The 19,555-nt window shown below is 39.6% G+C and overlaps 1 protein-coding gene across 9 annotated transcripts in view; it reads right to left on the reverse strand.

Annotated features, from left to right (window-relative positions):
• Positions 1-826: 826 nt before the first annotated feature.
• Positions 827-19,555, reverse strand: part of SGK3 (serum/glucocorticoid regulated kinase family member 3) — a 109,834-nt gene continuing 91,105 nt past the window's right edge. For 7 of the 9 annotated variants that reach the window (XM_059672995.1, XM_059672991.1, XM_059672993.1 and 4 more), the window contains 9 exons: positions 19,395-19,526; positions 13,787-13,899; positions 13,655-13,691; positions 12,989-13,075; positions 10,478-10,573; positions 8,567-8,722; positions 6,124-6,207; positions 5,863-5,952; positions 827-1,764 (listed from right to left, as the gene is read on the reverse strand). In XM_059672995.1, the coding sequence (XP_059528978.1) occupies positions 1,594-1,764; positions 5,863-5,952; positions 6,124-6,207; positions 8,567-8,722; positions 10,478-10,573; positions 12,989-13,075; positions 13,655-13,691; positions 13,787-13,899; positions 19,395-19,526 (966 nt within the window). In that variant the 3' untranslated portion in view covers positions 827-1,593. The remainder of the gene's footprint in view (positions 1,765-5,862; positions 5,953-6,123; positions 6,208-8,566; positions 8,723-10,477; positions 10,574-12,988; positions 13,076-13,654; positions 13,692-13,786; positions 13,900-19,394; positions 19,527-19,555) is intronic. The other 2 variants (XM_059672997.1, XM_059672996.1) reach the window with 1 other exon arrangement.

The raw sequence follows: 19,555 nt of genomic DNA on the forward strand, positions 1-19,555 counted from the left end.
TACTTCTAAAGGAAGATTCAGTGTATTGAATGCAAATATTATTAATCTAAGAAAAGCACACCCCCTCCCCCCCATTCTGCTGAACATCTGTAAACCAAAGGGTATTGGTGTGAAATGCTTTTGTGATTTCTTTCTCAAGAGAAAACACATGGAAAGAATGCTTGTACTTGAAGCATCTAAACTGGGTCACTAAATTCTTTCACGATGTTTCCTGCATGACTTACAAAATCTCTAAACTAAAAATCAGAATTCCAAGATAAGCATTCTGTTACAATTACAAGTACACAAGTTAGTTGGTTTTTAGTATGACTTTAAGGTCAATTTCCCATACATTTTCTAAGACACATAAGATGCTAGGCATCTATCTGAATTATTTTTAACTTCTGTTAAACTATAGTAAAACTGTGCACATTTATATTAATCCTGAATTTGCTATTCTACTTTTTAATTCCCAATTAAGTAAATATTCTAGAAAGCTCAATATTTTTCACTTAACAACCAATTAGGGAGACAGTTTTGAAAAGCTATTTGCAAAACTAAATACCAAGATTTAGACCTACTTAACAGTATATTAAACATTCAAAAGGCCCAAAAGAACATAAATAGAATGTATTTGTAATATAAATACATGACAGATACATTCATTTTGGCACCACCTAAAAAATAAAATAAACCCAGCAGTACTTTATTACTCTTCAGATGTTTGGGAATATTTAAAATATCAACTATTAAATATTTACTTTTACTCCAGAAGAAAAATAATTCATGAATTTAAATTGGTATTTCAAAAGCAAAGGATTTCCTTTTTATTGATTTGAGAGAGAGAGAGAGAGAGAGAGAGAGAGAGAGAGAGAGAGAGAGAGACAGACTTGTTGATCCACTTTTTTATGTATTCATTGGTTGATTCTTGTTATTCCCTGAAGGAGATCGAACCCACAACCTTGGTGTATCAGGACAATGCCCTACCCAACTGAGCTACCCAGCCAGGGCCTCCTTTTGTTACTTTTTAATTTGACCTGCAGAATGAACAGTTACTCAAAGTGTTAATTAGCAGCCAATGTGTTAACTATGCTTTTACACTGTAATCCTACCAAGACTGATTATGGCAAGCAGAGATTTATTAGGGACAGGTATGGTTTCTTCTTAAACAACCACATACAAATTGCATAGTTCTGATCTGAGAACAAAGATCAAAGTAGAGTTACAAAGGCATTAATATATGTTAACTGAACTGAAATAGGCTGTTGAAAAACAGTCTCTATTGGGTAGGTGTTAGTGTAAACTTGGGAAAAAAACAGTCATTAGCAAAAAAGTTTTCTTTAAAAATAGGTTAATGCTAAGAACAATAGCTTTTAAAATTTCTGTTTAAAAATAAGCTTAATAAACAAGAATACAAATTTTAATTCCAAAGTTAGCTCTTTGAAATGCACTATTTTTTTTACATACAGCAGAAAATACATTTTTCATAGTTGTTAACATTATATGTAAAAAAGAGGCACTAAACATATTTGAATATATTCACACAAACAGGAATTTCAGTCTCATCTGTACATAGGTTTATATTTGCTCAATGGTTCCCGGATGGCAAAATGTTCACAAAAATAAGTCTTCTGAAGGAGGTGCATAAGAGAAACCAACGAATGCATCGTCAGCTTCCAGTACGCTGGCGTTTACTATAGAATAGTCAGTAGACACACACACAGAATATGGAACTGTTTCTTCTGTAAACGCTGCATCAAAGTTCCTAATATCATCTGGTCCTGCCTAAAACACCAAAAAAAAAATAAAAAATACTATTATTCACCTTAGCTTTTTCATGAATTTAGTTCTTCATTAAACCCTTCATGGATGTGTATATTGATTCCTGGCAATTTCAGCTGTCTTCTTATTTCATCATTGCTTTGGAACGTTTTCTGCTTTTATTACCTAGGTGAGATCCTTCTAACAGGTAAGGTACTTGTTGTTGGGTGGGGGGAGGAGAGAGAAGGGTAAGGAGAGCTAGCATCAGAGTCCTTACCAATGTTAATATAAATCTCAGTCCCTGCAAACGACCCCCCTGCTCTCTACTCATCACCTCTAGGTTTAGAAAAAGGGTTCAGGTAGGTTTTCAGAACAGCATTTTGCATTTGAGCTCCCATTAAATGCCTGCCCATCCAGTTTCTCAACTTTGGGTAAATGAAGCCCTTTTTTAAAAAAATATATATTTTTTTATTGATTTCAGAGAGGAAGGAAGAGGGAGAGAGAGATAGAAACATCAATGATGAGAGAGAATCATTGATCGGCTGCCTCCTGCAAGCCCCCCACAGGAGATTGAGCCCACAACCCAGGCATGTGCCCTTGACCGGAATCGAACCCAGCACCTTTCAGTTCACAGGCCGATGCTCTATCCACTGAGCAAAACCAGCTAGGGCAAATGAAGCCTTTTGATGAAGGAATGGAGGGGCTGTAAGTAAAACTGTGAAAGGTGACCCTTGTGCCACAGAGGTCACTAAGCATTCTGTGATGAGACCCTTAGTTCCAAAGGCCTAAAGGGACCAGGAAATTAGAAAACGAAGCATGAAGCACAGTGTCTGCTTAGGCTCAAAGGCAATGGTTCTTAATCTTCTTTCACAAGCGAATGGCCTATCCCCCTTCCAATGTATGTACGGATAAAATTGGGTTGCAAATTGAGGTGATTCACAGTTAAAGCCCATCCCTGAAACTCTAGTTAGCTCTGCTCTAAGAGAAAGGGAAGCTTTAAAATGTTCAATTCACGCCATAGTCGGTTTGGCTCAGTGGATAGAGCATCAGCCTGAGGGTCCTGGGTTCGATTCTGATCAAAGGCACATGCCCAGGTTGCAAGCTCGATCCCCAGTAGGGGGCGTGCAGAAGGCAGTCAATCAATGATTCTTATTACTGATGTTTCTATCTCTCTCTCCTCCTCTCCCTTCCTCTCTGAAATCAATAAAATTATATATATTTTTAAAAATAGTTCAATTCACCAAGTCTAACTGAGGTGAACAGATAGGGATTCAGAGCAGTTATTATAAGCTAAGGATATAGTTAGCGTGGTAGGTCTACAAACAGCAGAGCAGAAGCCAGGAAAACTCAGAATGCTCTATCCTTCTACATGAGAAATTCCACCACAGAGGAAAATAGACACTAGAAATTATATGTGTGTGTGTGTGTGTGTGTGTGTGTGTGTGTGTGTATATCCTATCTAATAAAAGAGAAAAATGGTAATTGGCGTACGACGATACCCTTTTCATTGGCTAATCAGGGCTATATGCAAATTAACTGCCAACTAAGATTGGCAGTTAACTGCCAACAAGATGGCGGTTAATTTGCATATGTAGGCACAATGCAGGGAGGCGAAGGGAAAGCAGGAAGAAGCCCCCTGCCACTGACAGTGATTGGAAACCCAGGGGGGAGCTAAGAGCTGGGGGGCAGGGCAAAGGCGGCCCTGGGCCGCCTTTGCCCTGCCCCCCAGCCATGATCGGAGAATCAGGCACCTTTTCCGTCCTGGCCAGTGATAGCAGGAAGTAGGGGTGGAGCCAGCGATGGGAGCTGGGCACGGTCGAAGCTGGCAGTCCCAGGAGCTAGGGGTCCCTTGCCTGGGCCTAAAGCGGAGCCCACGATCACGGGGCCACTGCAGCTGCGGGTCCCCGCTGCCCGGGCCGGACGCCTCAGCCAGAGGCGTTAGGTCTGGGCAGGGTCGGAGCCTGCAACCGCAGGGAGCTGGGGGTCTCCTGCCCAGGACTGACACCTCTGCCGGAGGCCTCAGGCCTGGTCAAGGAGCCGATCCGGTGATTGGTGATCGGAGGGTGATGAGGGTCAACTCCTCTGGCCGAGGCATCAGGCCTGGGCGGGGGGCTGAGCCGGGGATTGGGGGGATATGATGGTCCCCTTGCCCAGGCCTGAAGCCTGGGTCAGAGGCATCAGGCTTGGGTGGGGGGTGGAGCAAGCGATCAGAGGGAGATGGGAGTCCCCTGCCCAGGCATGATTCCTGGGCCAGAGGCCTCAGGCCTGGATGGGGGCCAGAGCCAGTGATCAGGGGAAGATGGGGGTCCCCTGTCCAAGCCTGACACCTCTGGCGGAGGCGTCAGGCCTGGGCAAGGGGCCGATCCTGCGATCGGAGGGTGATGGGGGTCAACGCCTGAGGGCTCCCAGTATGTGAGAGGGGGCAGGCTGGGCTGAGGGACACTCCCCTCCCCACACACACCCAGTGCACGAATTTCGTGCACCGGGCCCCTAGTATATTATATATATATTATATATATATATAAAATGTCACCAAATTCTTACATATAACATTAGAAAGCAGGGGTTCTGAAATAAAACTAAGGTTTGAATTCTGGCTATGAGTTTTGCTAGCTAGAACTCTTTATATAACCTACCCTATTTCTTCTGTAAGAGGAAAGCTTGTCTCCTCTTGTGTAAAATAAGAATCCTGCCACCTGTCTGTTAAACTTGTAAGGATTTGATGCATTAATACGTAAAATTCACAGAATCTGACATGTATAAGGTGCTCAATAAATGTTCTCTTGCCTGACTTTATAAATATTTTGAGAATGCCCTTATGGCTCATGGCTAGTACTGTCAGGGACAATACCGTATTTCTTATGTTAAGAGTGAGGGAAGGCTCTGTCTTCAAACTCCAGTTCTGCAACTTTCATTAAACTGTGGACAAGTTACTTAACCTTTTCTGTGCTTAAGTTCACTCATCAGAAGTATGGTGTAAAATAACAGGATTGTTGTCAGGGTTAAGTAAAAGAATACAAGTATTGAGAACAGTGAATGGGAATATCTACCTTATTCTAGTATAGATAACTTTTTGATCTTTGTTAATCTATTAGGTGAAAAAAACCTGTAAGGATTTTATTTTGCATTCCTTCAACATCTTTTCATATATTTAAAAGATACCTGTATTTGCCCTAACTGGTTTGGCTTAGTGGATAGAGCGTCAGCCTGCGGACTGAAAGGTCCCAGGTTTGATTCCGGTCAAGGGCATGTACCTTGGCACATCCCCAGTAGGAGTTGTGCAGGAGGCAGCTGATCGATGTTTCTCTCTCATTGATGTTTCTAACTCTCTATCCCCTCTCCCTTTTTCTCTGTAAAAAAAAAATCAATAAAATATATAAAAATAAAAGATACCTGTATTTATTTTTCAAAATTGTCCTTTGTCCATGCTTGGTCTTTTTTTTTTCCTCATTGACTTATAAGAATGCTTTATGTACTAAGGAAATTTCCCCCAGTTTGTTATTTGCAGTTTTTTTCATGCAAATATTTCTAAATTTTATGTGGTCAAATTTACCAATTTTTTTCTCTTATGGCTTCCGAGTTGTGGGTCTTGCTCTAAAAAGTTTAATTTATTAGTCATAGAACAAGCAGGGATCCAAACCTGGAGGTGTCTGACTCTGACGTCAACACTGTTGCCATTTCCAGGGTTGCTTAGGAGGAATCCCTAACTCATTAATGTATCGGATGACACATTTATTTGCAAATAACTAAACTCAGTGGACTCTTAATTTAAAGAGAAAAATTAAATTATTCTTAAAGATCCAAGGTTCTTATTGCAAACGCTAGAAATTAGGAGCAGAAATTGTCCCTAATGGAGCCATGTCTGAAACAGTCAGTCCTGAATGAGCTAAATGAAATAAGTCAATCTACAAATACTTCACAATTATTGTACTGAAAGATTTTTTTTATCAGTCTAATAAAAACTATAATCTTACTGGTCATCCTGAAGTGACATATTTCACATATATTTACGTAATGATTCAATTTCACTCACGTTAGATTTTGAGATCTTTCCTAAAATTATGATGAGCTACAGTTCTACATTTCACTAGTTTAGAAGGAAGGACTTGGGTATATACTTACCACATTAGGATTAAACGGTGGTGGAATCTTCTTTTGTACAAGGTCCGTCCAACTGAGTGATTCAAAAAAGGGATGATTCTGAATTTCAAGCTAGAATATTAAAGAAAAAAAATACATTTTAAACTAATGCTGAAGAATATATTAAGTACTCACTGAAGAATTTTATGGAACCAAACCATTACCATTTTGTTCCTCAATAATTTTTTTTTAGATACATGTTTATGTTATTTATGTGGCAAAGTGGTATAGCAGAAAGACTACCTGAGTACACATGGCACACTTTATCCTCTTCACTATCATAGTTTCTTCATAGGTAAAACAGAGTTGACATTTCTGCCTTAGATACTTAACAGGTTGTTTTAAGGATAAATGGAGAATATAAAAATAAGAGTGGTATAAAAAGATGAAAGTACTACATAGGTACAAATAATAATAATTATTATCTGAATGGGGGAGGTAAGTAAGATGCTAAGCAAGGGAGTTTTACACTGTAGGACAGAGGTAAAACCGAGATGATGAATTTTACTACAAATTTAAAGTATTCCGCTCTGAGTTGCGACTATCAAAAGTTGGCAAAGAACTGATTCCAGCTTTTTCCCCCTGTAGGGTGCCACACAAGTGTATAAAGTAGGATCCAACTTAGTTTGGTGGTTTAAAAAGATTTCGTAGAGAAAGTGATGTCTGACCAGAATTCTGAAAGATGAGTAAGAATTAGCTAAAGAGTGAGGTATGTGGGAAACAAAACAAAAAGGTGGCAAATGAACAAACTCAAAGATGCAGACAACAGAAGGGTGGTTATCAGAGGTGATGGGGGGTAGGAGGAGGAAGAGGACAAAGGGGTCAAATATATGGTGACAGAGGAAGACTAGACTTTGGGTGGTGAGCATACAGTGCAATAAAAAAAGGATGTACTATAGAACTGTACACTTATTAACCAATGTCACCCCAATAAATTAAAAAAAAAAAAGAATGAGGGGAGAACACTGCAGGTAGAATATGAAGGCCCTGCGGTGGCAAAGAGCTTAGCTTGGTCAAGAAAATGAGAGTCCACCATCGTTGCAGTACAGGGGAAAATGGGACGGTCACAGGAGGTAAAGCTCAAGAGGTAAACAAGCCATACCCCTTTTATAATAATTCGGTAAACTAGTAAGTGCATGGGTTTTCTTAAATTCAGTAAGCCATTCTAGCAAATTAACTGAACCAAAGGAGGGGTCATGGGAACCCCTGATTTATAGCCGTCTGTCGGACGCACAGGTAACAACCTGGGCTTGTGACTGGTACCTGAAACGGAGGGCTGTCCTGTGGGACTGAGCCCTTTACTCATGGAATGTGATTCTGTCTCTGAGAAGACAGTGTCAGGATGGACACTACCAATTCTGGTGTCTGAGAATTGCTTGTTGCTGTGGGGAGGCCTCCACACACACACACACCTTAAAATTGCTACCAGGAACTCTTTCGTGTTAACGCCGGTTTCAGTAGCAAATGCTTCAGAGTGAAGAACACTTAACTTAGACATACTTACCAGGTTTCCCTCCTCTGTATTAAGTTTTAATTTGTGTGATCAGTTTTACCTCACAAAGTGCTTCCTCCTATTTGGTTCTTTCTAAACACTCATTGAAATCTTGTTGCGTAATCATTCCTGCTAGAATCACAGACATCTCCTCCTCCACGTCTCCTCCCCAGAAGACCAAAAAGGCCTTGTGAGTGGCTATAAACATCTCACTATAAACACTTACTTAAAAACTGTGTCACCTTACTGGTGTCCAAAGATTTCTTGTTAGTGTAGACACACACACACACACACACACATACACACATTGGAAGTTTAGCCCAGTTGTGAAACTTTCTCCACCAACGAACAGCAGCCCAGAGATGACAGCTGAATTCATCCAGGGTTGCGATTTCTGAATTCAATAAAAGGACCACAGGGCACGGAGGTGTGAAGTATTAGCAAGACTGACTGAAACAGCAGACGGGAACCACAGCTGGATAGAGAACTGTTGACAGAGCCGTCTGCTGAATTGCGACGCGTAGGAGGAGAAGATCAGTAGCAGACAAGTTTGTTATTCACAGCTCAAGTTCAAATTGGCCAACAGCCCCAAAGAATTTCTGAGAAATTTAAATGAACTTACAAGTTCCTATTCCTCAACAGTTCCTGAATACTGACACACTAAGATAACAAGTTACACTAGCAATCTAATTACCCTGCTTAAAAAACAAAACAAAAACCAAACCCACAGACTCCATAACTATCTCAAGGAGGTATCACCAAATTCTCAGGGGGAAAAAAGTGATTTCATGTTGGTTCAAGATAAATTGCACCGCCTCATGTGGTCAGGAAGGACTTAGATTCTTGTTAAACAACATGACCTAAAAGTTCAGGTAATGAAAAATTTTTTAAAAAGAAGGGCGAGGAGAAAAATTTTAATAAATAAAAATCAAATAAATAATAAGTGTGAAAGCTGATGCGACAGACGAAGAGGAGAGGATGGTACTGTTACAGAGATCAATTGAAAGGATGCAAGTGCTCAGACCCTCTACAGTTCTGTACGTATAAACACTGGCGAAAGTTGTTGAGACAAGTTATGCATTTTCATGGTGCTCTTCTTTAAGAGCTGTATTCATCCCATCAAACACCACATAAAATAAGACTTTATCTTCAGATGATAAATAAGCTTAAATAGAGTGGGAGAGATACACATACAAAGTCTTCTTTGGCACCGAGCCGATTTTGCCTGTCTTTTTCTAGGAGTTCTTCCAGAATGGACCAGGCTGTGAGGCTCACTCCTGGCCTCAGATTTAGGGGCTTGTGCAGAATGTTGTCATACATTTCAGCAACATCTCGGCAATAAAAAGGAGGCTGGGGGGAAAAAAAGTAAAATAAAGTTAGTGTGAACTGAACTATGCCAAAATGTTTGGGTTAAAATGGTTGGATTTGGCCTTGATCTACAGGGAGCAGACTGGGTCTGGACAAAAGAAATGCACAGGCGTCTTTGGGTGCAGTGTGGCCTTCTAATGCACAGAGATTTTCAAACCCAGCACACAGAGAGCTTAATGCATGTGTATTGAATGAATTAGGGCCAGTCTGTTCAATAACACAGGTGCCAATTGTATGAAAGTTTCAACAGTATCTGTTTTAAAGAAAACCACCACCAACCTCATCATGGGCACAATGACAGAATTATTGGAAACAGAGATCCAACATTAAATAATTTCTTGAGACTTGGGCATAAATAAATTAAAACAGAGATTGCCTGAAAAGATGAAGACCTGAAGATCATGCTCCTTCCTAAGTACTGTGGCATTATGGGTGTACTCTGCAGGAAGAAAAACTTCATTTTTTAAAATCTAGTTTGATTTTAATATAGTTAATATAAGTTAATTAATGAAGTACCAGTATATGTTTCAAATGTTCCCGTTCGAATCAACTGCATTTTATATTCAATGATACTATTTTATGCTTTCAAAGTCGTCTAAAGAGATTAAAAGGACTCAGAGATATCTTAATGGCAACTATCCCAACACTTAAAGTAAGGTATAAAGTGGGTTTGAGGTGTTCTAAGTCACTGGCATAACCGGAAAACTAGATCTTTTAACAAGTAGATCTTCGTCAAGAGCAAAGAAGAGACCGTGTTGGAGGTCATGAGGATCTATTATTCAAAGTTAGCAACATGAGACAAATGCCCCTAAATGTACTAAGAGCTCCCCAGTTTTCAGGGAGGAGGGAGGGGGAATACACAACAAAAAGCAGAACAAAATAACAAGCTCCAGCTCAGGTCTCAGATGATGGTGTTATTTAGCTTAGTGGAGGCAGCACCAGGGGGGATGAGTGGATGGTTCCCAGCCTGAGGCCACGGGACACTCATGGGACCACAAAGGGAGCCTAGAAAAGATTCCAACTATTTCCAAAAGGCTAAATAAAAGCGTACATTATTGCTACAAGGATACGTAAACCCACTAAAATGCCTAAATTGTTTGCTTTAGGTTGGAGTATTAACTCAGTGTAGCAAAACAAATGTACTCATGTTAATCAGAAGCTCTAGCTGGGGAAACATTACATAGTAAACATCCCTTTTTTAAAAAAATGAAATCTTAAGACATGGTATGTATATACGGTGAATGGAAGAGATGGTTCTCAGTGATGGAAAAAGTGGAGCACAATGTATTAATTAAATCCTATAAAAACAAAATACAAGGAAAAGCCCAAAAGGCATTATCCTCTAATAAATACAAACGTCTTTTTTTCTTTCCATCTTTTTGAAATTAGGTAGAATGATGACTAGGGTAAACTGAATAAAAGTGGATAATTTTAATATTACAACTATGTGTCGATTTCAATAAAATGAGAGAGGGAGAATATCTGAAGCAGTAATTACTCTGATAGAAAAATTACATTTAAAAACTATTAACAAAAAAATAAATAAATAAAGTAAAAACTATTAACAAAATGAAAAGCTTTTCTTTTTGTGCATACATGGTTTTGGACTCATTTTTACCATGTTATGACTACTCTGTTAATGTTATCTAAGTGTCCACAAGATTACTGAAAGAGAAAGAGAAAATGCAAATCAATTATAATACATTGGGAAAATAATGGAAGAGTAGAATTACATACCAGCCCATACAGCATTTCATACAGTACAGCACCAAGGCACCACCAATCTACAGTATTGTCATAGGGTTGTTTTCTGATCACTTCAGGTGCTAAGTACTAGAGAAAAGATGAAATATTAGTGCAACTCAATAAACAAGACAAAATTTGAGAATAATTGAGAAATTTAACAAATTTTAGGTATTACTATTATGCTAAAAACATATCTAGATTTTAAATTGGGTAATTTCATTTTATACCAGTGATTCTTCTTCCAAATCCATTGGGACATTTTTCAAAATACACATACTCAAACATTTCCTCAGAAACTGTGATGCAGTTAAGACAAACAGAAAAGGGCAGCGAATGTAGGAACAGTAATACAACGTAGGTACTTTGTGTGTGGGAGGAGGGGAAGAGGAGGAAATATTTTACAAGATTAATTTATCTTAAAAATTCCTCTGGTCATTGCTCATAATTGTTTCTCCCAAAGAAAAGATTCCTAATGTGGCCATTATAATTCATTTTTTTTTCAATGAAAGAAAAAGAATGAATTGCATTCTTCTTAGGAAATTACAACTGTAATTCTCTAACATATTATTTACAAATGTTTAAGTTGTTACACAGCTATTTACACTTTAACTTATAAAACAAACTCATAACCATTTCACAAACATAAGATAGTTAATCTGAATTTCAGATTCCAAAAAATATTTTTTCCTTTTCCATATGAAACAAGGAAATGATTTCTTCTTAAGCTTTTTCATATGCTAAAAAAAAATGGCAAAATAAATTGAAAGGAGGTTTAATAATTTCTGACCACATTAAGACTTAGATGACAAAAGAACTTGTTCCTTTCTAAAACCTACAGGACTTAAAGCTTTTGTTAACTATGTCATCAATATACATTCACAAAAAATGTTTCTTCAGACATAAACCAAAATAGAATGGTTACAATACACAAGAACAAGGTTAGATTATAGAAAGGAAGGAAAAAAATACATTTTAAAGTAAATATTGTTGTTTCTTATAGCTACTTTTAATTACGTTTCTGATCTTGATTACAAGTGTCATGTGAGCTAGTCTATCACACATTTTCAACAATATCTGCTATTATTTGGCAATAATGATGAAATACTACCTGGCACCTAAGATCACTATAAATACATTAAAATTTGTGTGTGTGTGTGTGTGTGTGTGTGTGAGAGAGAGAGAGAGAGAGAGAGAGAGAGAGAGAGAGAGAGCATAAGAAAGCTTTAATATAAATTGTAAGGACTATTATTTCGAATAGAAAGATACATTTCTGCTAGCTAATATGCTTAGAGAATGGAATGTTTGGGTTAATAAATTCTGATTTATGAATCCCCCCCCCACATCCTCTGTCTTATTCTCTTCTGTTAAATAAACACTTAATTTTATTATAAAATATTTTAACCATACATTAAAATATAATAGAAACCAATAAAGCTTCCACCTAAATTAGGCAATGCCAATCTCTTGCCATATTTGCTTCAGCTTATTTTTAAAAGAGCTTTATTAAGATATTCACAAACCATGCAATTTCCCCATTTGAAGTGTACAACTCAATGGTTTTTTAATATAGAGTTGTGCAAACATTATCACAACTTTAGGATATTTTCATCACTGATTTGTGATTTTATCTTGAAGCATTAGAAGTAAAATCAAATGCTTAAAGAAGTCTAAGGTAGCCCTAGTCAGTTTGGCTCAGTGGGTAGAGCATTGGCCTGTGGACCAAAGGGTTCTGGGTTCGATTCCAGTCAAGGGCTCCTTCAAGGCCCGGGCCCTGGTCGGGGCACATGGAGGAGGCAACCAATCAATGTGTTTCTCTCACATCGATGTTTTTCTCTGTCTTTCCCTCTCTCTTCCACTCTCCCTAAAAAGCAATGGAAAAATATCCTGGGGTGAAGAGTAACAAAAAAGGAAGTCTAAGTTAAACAATGAAAACAAGCATAATTTATATCTTTGGTGGATTATCTGGTGGTGGTATCGCACTATCACAGTTAAAAATACCAACTATATAGATCAACATAGACTGATGAACAGGGACAGATCCAAAGACGGAGAAACAGCGATCAGACTATTAATCCCCAGAGGGAAAGTAGGGGAGGGAGGGGGCAAGGGGAAGAGATCAACCAAAGGACTTGTATGCATGCATAGAAGCCAAACCAATGGACATGGACAACAGGGGGATGAGAGCATGAGTGGCGGGGGCGGGGGGAGGAGGGGAGAGGGGGAGGGAAGAGGAGGATGGTGGTTTAAAGGGGGGGGATGAGGACACATTTGTAATACCTTAACTAATAAAGAATTAAAAAAAATGAGAATCTAAAAAAAAAATACCAACTATCAATAAACTTTATTCAGAAGGAATGATTATCAGATCTTTCCAATTGGCAGAAGCTAAAATGATAGGTTTTACTCTAGTTTTCTGATTTCAAATTTTGTATATGCAATTTGTGATTTATCTCTTCATTTTATTCATGATTACGTGAATGACAAATAAGACATCCTTCTTACCTCTGGTGTTCCACAAAATGTCGTTGTGGTATCAGAAATAGCAATTCCTTCTTTACAAAGCCCAAAATCTGTTAAGACAACATGTCCCTGAGAAATAGAAGGGCAATAAGATAAAACAATGCATGAACATAAACTGGCAATTTCAAAAAACCATTTTATTTTGAAATAATGATAGACCCACAGGCAAACTGCAGAAATAATACACTGAGTTCCATGTACCCCTCACCCAGCATCCCCCAATGCTGGCACCTCATATAACTGTAGTACAATATCAAAACTGGGAAACTGGCATTGATAGACTATTAACCAGACTGCCAACCTTATTCAGTTTTCACTATTTCGTAATGCATGCATTTGTGTATGTGTAGTTCTATGTAACAGAGATGTACAGATTCGTATATCTACCACCACAATCAGGCATCCATCAATCCCAAAGGAACGAAGGAATCCCTGGTGCTATCCCTTTATGCTTGTACTCCACTATCTCCTCGATCCCTGTGCCCTTGCACCCACTAATCTGATCTCCATCTCTATAGTTCTTTCATTGCAAACATGTTATATAAAATGGGATCAAGCAGTGTTGAATCTTTGCGGCTGGCTTTTTTCCACTACGCACAACAACAACAAAAACTGAGAAATAGTAGATTTTTAAAAGACAATACTTACTACAGAATCCAGAAGAATATTTTCTGGTTTCAAGTCTCTATCAAATTAAAAGGAAAGAAAAGCAAACGTGAATATTAGCCGAAATAAAATGAGAAGAAGACATTTTTTATAAGTAATTTTTAAAAAACTCACCTGTACACTATTTTGATGGAGTGCAAGTAACCCAATGCGCTGGCGATTTCAGCAGCATAAAACCTTGCTCTGTGTTCAGGAAAGGACCGTTCTCTTTGTAAGTGAAAAAACAGCTGTAAAATTAAGATCATTCACAGAGTGAAACAAATATGTTCTATAAATATAAAAATAGGGCTTGTTTTTGTTACTTTGGTGTTACTTTGCACCAAAGCACAGAACTGTGACTCTCCCTTGTGTGTGTCCCCAACTTAGCAATCACGGTCTCTCCTCAACCACACATCTTTCATTACCCTGCTAACTTACTCATCTCCCATTTACCCTTCAATCCTCAATGTGGCACTGTCCTCACCACTCCAGGCAACCACTCTGGAAAAGATCACCAGTGCAGACCAATGATCTTGACCTTGCCATGTACTTACAGTAGCTTACTGGACCTATTTTGACTGTTCTTTCCTTTGGAAAAACACCAAACACTATTCAGAGACTGTAAACTAGTGGTTAGCAGACCAAATATAACCCACAGATATAATTAGTTTGAGCCAAATACTGTTTTTAGAAAAATCTAAATTAAATAGTAACATATAGAAACTAGAAAAAGTTTTTGGTAAAAATTGGTTTCTTTTGGGGGCGAAAAAAAAAAGAGAGCTCTGCATCATGGAGCCTAAATTCCAATGTGATAGCAAATGGCTAGAGCTAAGCAGTAGCTGCACTCTCCAGTTCATTTCTTATACTTCCTAATTCTGGATTTATTTCTTATAACCCGTCTATCCTTTACTCATTAGGTTACCTGCCTGGGTGACGTTTGCTCAACTTACTCTACGTTTCTTGGCTTCTAAGACAATGATCTGGGAGATAATTATCTCTCCCTAGATCTTCTACCTCTTGGAGAGTTCTACTTCCTCTCCTTTCTGGCTCCTTACACTGAAGGGATTAACAAGGTTTCTCTGTCCTGGGTTTCTCCACTGTTATTCTTTGTATGCATACCATCCAGGTAACCAAATCCAATCGAATGACTAACCACCACCTCTATGTGGATGTCTTTCACGTGGACGTCTCTAACCCAGACCTCTGTTTGGAGCTTCTACTGCAAAGACATGCTGCTCTTTTTTTGAATATTTCATAAGCCAATAAATCCAACTTGTCTTCTCTTACAGACTTACTGCTCCTGCTGTGTCTCTCCTTTAATGATATCACTTTCTACCCAGCCCTCTACCCATGGGAGGCAACAAGATACAGGGGAGAGTCAGGTTTCACAGCTGATCAGATTTGGGTTCAAATTCTGATTCTTCCCTTTTGGTGTGCTTCTCTGATTTTCCAAGATTGTCCAAAATTTTTTTCTTAAAACTCTTCTGACAGGTGAGAGTGAGATCAGTGCCAGATCCTGACAGAGTAGATAAACGGGGCTGAACTGGGATTCGCCTGTACTGCTCCTTTACCCTTAGCCCCTGCATCCAACCCAGAATAAATTCTTCTCTTCTAATTATTTCTGAACTACTTCCTCCTTTTTATCCCTACCACGGTTTTTACTAGCTGTAGCATACACCACTGTAATAATATATTTAATGATAACCTGATTACATCTCTCCAATATAATGCTAATGAAAATCACCCCAAATGAAAATCCGACCATCCACTAATAACAGCTAACACCGACCACCCACTAAATCAAAGGCACTATGCTAAGGACTTTATATGCTTGTGTTATTTAATCCATCCAACTATTTTGAGGTAGGAAACTAATGAGAAAGTTGAGGCTCAGAAAGGCTCGTTTATATGCCCAGCACCATAAAACTTATTTGTTTATACTCTACCTGGCTCCAAATCATATCTGAAGTAGTATACAATGATAAATATCACATGTCAAAGTTAAAATGTCAGTATGAATATTAGGGAAAATAATAGAAATAATAGGATACACACAATGAAAGTACACTCCTTCTATCTTTTCTCCTTGTCTTTTTTTTTTTTTTTTTAATCCTCACCCAAGGATATTTTTCCATTGATCTTTAGGGAGAGTGGAAGAGAGAGGGAGAGCCAGAGAGAAATACACATCGATTGGGTGCCTCCTGCACAAGCTCCGACCAGGGCCCGAGCCTGAAACCAAGGCATATTCCCATATGCCTTGACCAGAATCGAGCCCGGGGCCCCTTCAGTCCGCAGGCCAAAGCTCTATCCACTGAACCAAACTGGCTAGGGCTCTCCTTGTCTTTATTCCTCTTCTACCTATTGCCCCACTCAACTCCGCCTCCATCCACCCCAACATCCTGTTTCATTCTCTTCCCCCTCTCGCCTATCTCAGCCAAGAGTACCTTTGAAGACAAGCCCGCCTCTTTCCTCCTTTGCCACTAAATTTATGAGCAGTCATTGTGAAAAAGGAACTCAGAAGCAAAGTCTTAAAGCAGCATGAAGAAACCACAGGCAAAGCAGGAAACGTGCAGTAGGATCTCATTTGCGGTTAGAGGCCTCGCATGACATTTCAAAGACACATAGTGGTACCTATATCTACGTTAAATCCAGGGTCTGACACTTGCTAGAACGTTGTGGCATTGAGAAAATTACTTAGCTTCTCTGAGCCTTCATTTCCTTATCTATAATATGGGTATAAGAGTGTTTATCTCAAAGAGTTGTGATGAGCCCTGACCGGGCATCTCAGTTGGTGATAGCATTGTTCCCATATGCCAAGGCTGTGGGTTCGATCCCTGGTTAGGGCACATACAAGAATCAACCAATGAATGCATCAATAAGTGAAACAAACAAACAAAAAAATCGATGTTTCTCTCTCTCTAAAAAATCAATTTAAAAAAAGTTGTGATGATTAATTGAAATAATGCATGTAAAATAATTACAAAGTACCACGCCCTCAATAAACTCATTATATGTTAGCACGTGCGTACACGCACATACACACACACACGAAAATACCAACTTTTTAGGGGGGTACAATGTGGGGCCACATTTATCTCTGAATCAGGGTGCCTGGGGGATTCATAATTTTGCTTTACACTGAGAAGGTACAAGGCATTTTTGTCATGGATGCAGGGGATTGAGTAATGATTCTTTTTATGATCTTACCCTCAAATGATCTAGCTGTGTTTGATCACCTGTCAGTTTGTAGAATAGAAATTGGTCTTCCTTCTTGTTCCTTTATTCTACAGTTATGTGTACTATAGTAAGGCTAAAATATTCTTTCTCTCTCTCTCTGAGACGAGGAAATGGAAGATCCCTTTGTAAAGATATGAAAATACCTGCCAGTTAAAGTAATTTTTAGAGATATTCACATATCAGAGATCAAATAAATCAGAATGACATGAGACTTGAGAAGCAGAGAAATAGGGGGTGGTCAGCTGCCTAGATCCTGGAATCACACGGCCTGAGTTCAATTCCTGGCTCCAATACTTACTGACCATATAACTTGAGCAAGTTAGCCAGCTTCTCTGTGCTCAGTTTCTTTGTTTTATATAATAAAATTGTTGTTGAAGATAAAATAATACAAAGAATCAGAGTGCTGGGCCTATAAGTATACTCGATACATGTTAGCTATTACTATCCTATCTAATAAAAGAGAAAAATGGTAATTGGCGTACGACGATACCCTTTTCATTGGCTAATCAGGGCTATATGCAAATTAACTGCCAACTATGATTGGCAGTTAATTTGCATATGTAGGCACAATGCAGGGAGGCGAAAGGGAAAGCAGGAAGAAGCCCCCTGCCACTGACAGTGATCAGAAACCCAGGGGGGAGCTAAGAGCTGGGGGGCAGGGCAAAGGCCTTTGCCCTGCCCCCCAGCCATGATCGGAGAATCAGGCGCCTTTGCCGCCCTGGCCAGTGATAGCAGGAAGTAGGGGTGGAGCCAGCGATGGGAGCTGGGCACGGTCGAAGCTGGCAGTCCCGGGAGCTGGGGGTCCCCTGCCCAGGACTGACACCTCTGCCGGAGGCCTCAGGCCTGGTCAAGGGGCCGATCCGGTGATTGGTGATCGGAGGGTGATGAGGGTCAACTCCTCTGGCCGAGGCATCAGGCCTGGGCGGGGGGTGGAGCAAGCGATCAGAGGGAGATGGGGGTCCCCTGCCCAGGCATGATTCCTGGGCCAGAGGCCTCAGGCCTGGGCGGGGGCCAGAGCCAGTGATCGGGGGGAGATGGGGGTCCCCTGTCAAGCCTGACACCTCTGGGCAAGGGGCCGATCCTGCGATTGGAGGGTGATGGGGGTCAACGCCTGAGGGCTCCCAGTATGTGAGAGGGGGCAGGCTGGGCTGAGGGACACTCCCCTCCCCACACACACCCAGTGCACGAATTTCGTGCACCGGGCCCCTAGTAATTATTATAATAACAGCAGCATTTCCCAAAATGTATTTCAATATCCCTTTGATCCAGAGTTTTGGGGAATATTATTAACAGATTTGGTTCAAACAAACAAGGGGACTATGTAGTAAAACAGTATTTTTAAAGAAATCCTGGCTAGCCCTAGCCGGTTTGGCTCAGAGGTTAGAGTGTCAGCCCGCAGACTTACTGGTCTCGTGTTCGATTCCGGTCAGGGTGTGTTTGCGAGGCAACCAATTGATATCTCTCACATGGATATTTCTCCATCTCTCCTCCTCCCTTCCACTTTCTCTAGAAATCAATGGGAAAATGTCCTCGGGTGAGGATTAACAACAACAACAACAACAAAAAAGACATCCTGGCTTTGTTTAAGGCAAACTGCTCAAAGTCGTTAACATGGGGAAACACATTGCGAATCACCAAGAAACATACTGTTAGTCACCAATGGGGTATAACATGAAACTGACTCCACCACAGAACCCTTTATTAGAGGTTCACCTCATTTGATTGATAGTTTGAACACTTTAGAACATGACAGGCTAATATTATTTGACTTACATGGGGAATCCAAGGAGCAAAATAAACTGACAAACAACAGAATCAAAGGCATGGATGGTTACATGGAACAGACTGACAGCTGTCAGGAGAGCGGGTTTTGGAAGCTGGATGAAAAAAGGTGAACAAAGACACACACACATAAAACACATAGACAAAGACAACAGTGTGGTGACAGCCAGAGACAAGGGGGGCCGCGGGGAGGTGGAGGCGGGCAAAGCGGGGATAAATGGGGATGGAAAGAAACTGCACTGGGCAATGGGCACATGTAATGCAATGTGCAGATGATGGTTTGCTGAGTTGTACACTTGAAACTTGTATGACTTTGTGAACAATGTCACCTCAATAAATTCAATAAAAAAAAGAAAATGACAGGCTATAGTAGTATTTATATACAAGTATTAAAGCAACAATTATCTAAATTATAAATCATGTTTTATTCTAATGCTTCAGTATGTTATTCTTGCTTTATAGGAGTGCCAAAACTATCCACAAAGACTGCAACTTCATGTTAGGTTTCTTTCATGAACCTCCCCACCTACACCATAAGCTGATTTAAGAAGAGCTTTGAGCCTGCATCATGCTTATTAGCCAGCACCTTAAATATTGTTGCTACTCGACAAATAGCAGTTGATGCTGGACTAACCTTCCAAAAATGTATAAGGAAAGAAAAACTTTGACTTGATTCTATTTTTCCTAAGCAGATCAGTATTATAAAACTAATTATAAAACTCACCTCCCCGCCATTAACAAAGTCCAGAACAAAATAAAGCTTTTCAGTTGTTTGGAAGGAATAATGTAATCCAACCAAAAATGGATGCTTCACATTTTTCAAGAGCACATTACGTTCAGCCATAATATGTTTTTGCTGTCAAAAAAAAAAAAAAAAAAAGGTAA

Source organism: Myotis daubentonii, chromosome 17 (genome assembly GCF_963259705.1).
Source record: "Myotis daubentonii chromosome 17, mMyoDau2.1, whole genome shotgun sequence".
NCBI lineage: Eukaryota > Metazoa > Chordata > Mammalia > Chiroptera > Vespertilionidae > Myotis > Myotis daubentonii.